This window comes from Neopelma chrysocephalum, unplaced genomic scaffold, assembly GCF_003984885.1.
Source record: "Neopelma chrysocephalum unplaced genomic scaffold, ASM398488v2 Primary Assembly neopelma1_95689, whole genome shotgun sequence".
Taxonomy (NCBI): domain Eukaryota; kingdom Metazoa; phylum Chordata; class Aves; order Passeriformes; family Pipridae; genus Neopelma; species Neopelma chrysocephalum.
In genome coordinates this window covers 2,913-3,337 of record NW_020924353.1, presented here as the reverse complement: position 1 = coordinate 3,337, position 425 = coordinate 2,913, and the positions used below count along the sequence as shown (strand labels likewise).

The 425-nt window shown below is 65.9% G+C and overlaps 1 protein-coding gene across 1 annotated transcript in view; it reads right to left on the bottom strand.

Annotated features, from left to right (window-relative positions):
• LOC113980935 (sodium/potassium-transporting ATPase subunit alpha-3-like) overlaps window positions 1-425 on the bottom strand; it is a gene marked incomplete at its 5' end in the record, with an annotated part of 5,221 nt that overhangs the window by 2,180 nt on the left and 2,616 nt on the right. The window contains 2 exons of the mRNA XM_027708156.1: window positions 13-136; window positions 393-425. Coding sequence (XP_027563957.1) covers window positions 13-136; window positions 393-425 — 157 coding nt within the window. The remainder of the gene's footprint in view (window positions 1-12; window positions 137-392) is intronic.

The following is a 425-nucleotide window of genomic DNA, read 5'->3' as shown; positions in this document are numbered from 1 at the left end:
CCCCCCCCTCACCGATCTGTCCGTAGGCCATGCTGATGAGCCGCTCGTTGACCAACTTGTCGGAGCGCGGGTTCCGCGGCTGCCGCTTCATGATGTCGCTCTCGGCCGCCTCGTAGGCCAAGGAGATGGCGGGGACCTGCCCGGGGTGGGGGGGGGACACCCCAACGGTTTGGGGGGGTCCCAGAGGGGTTTGGGGGGGAGTCAGGGTGGATTTTGGGGGTCCCCGGGTGGATGCGGAGGACGGTGACGGTGCCCGGGGGCGGCGGGATTGGGGAGGGGTTTGGAGGTGGATTTGGGTTTCCCTGGGGTGGATTTGGGGCAGTTTGGGTGGATTTTGGGGTCCCTGGGGGTGGATTTGGGGTGGTTTGTGTGGATTTAGGGTCTCCCCTCACCATGTCGGTGCCCAGGTCGATGCAGAGGATGGT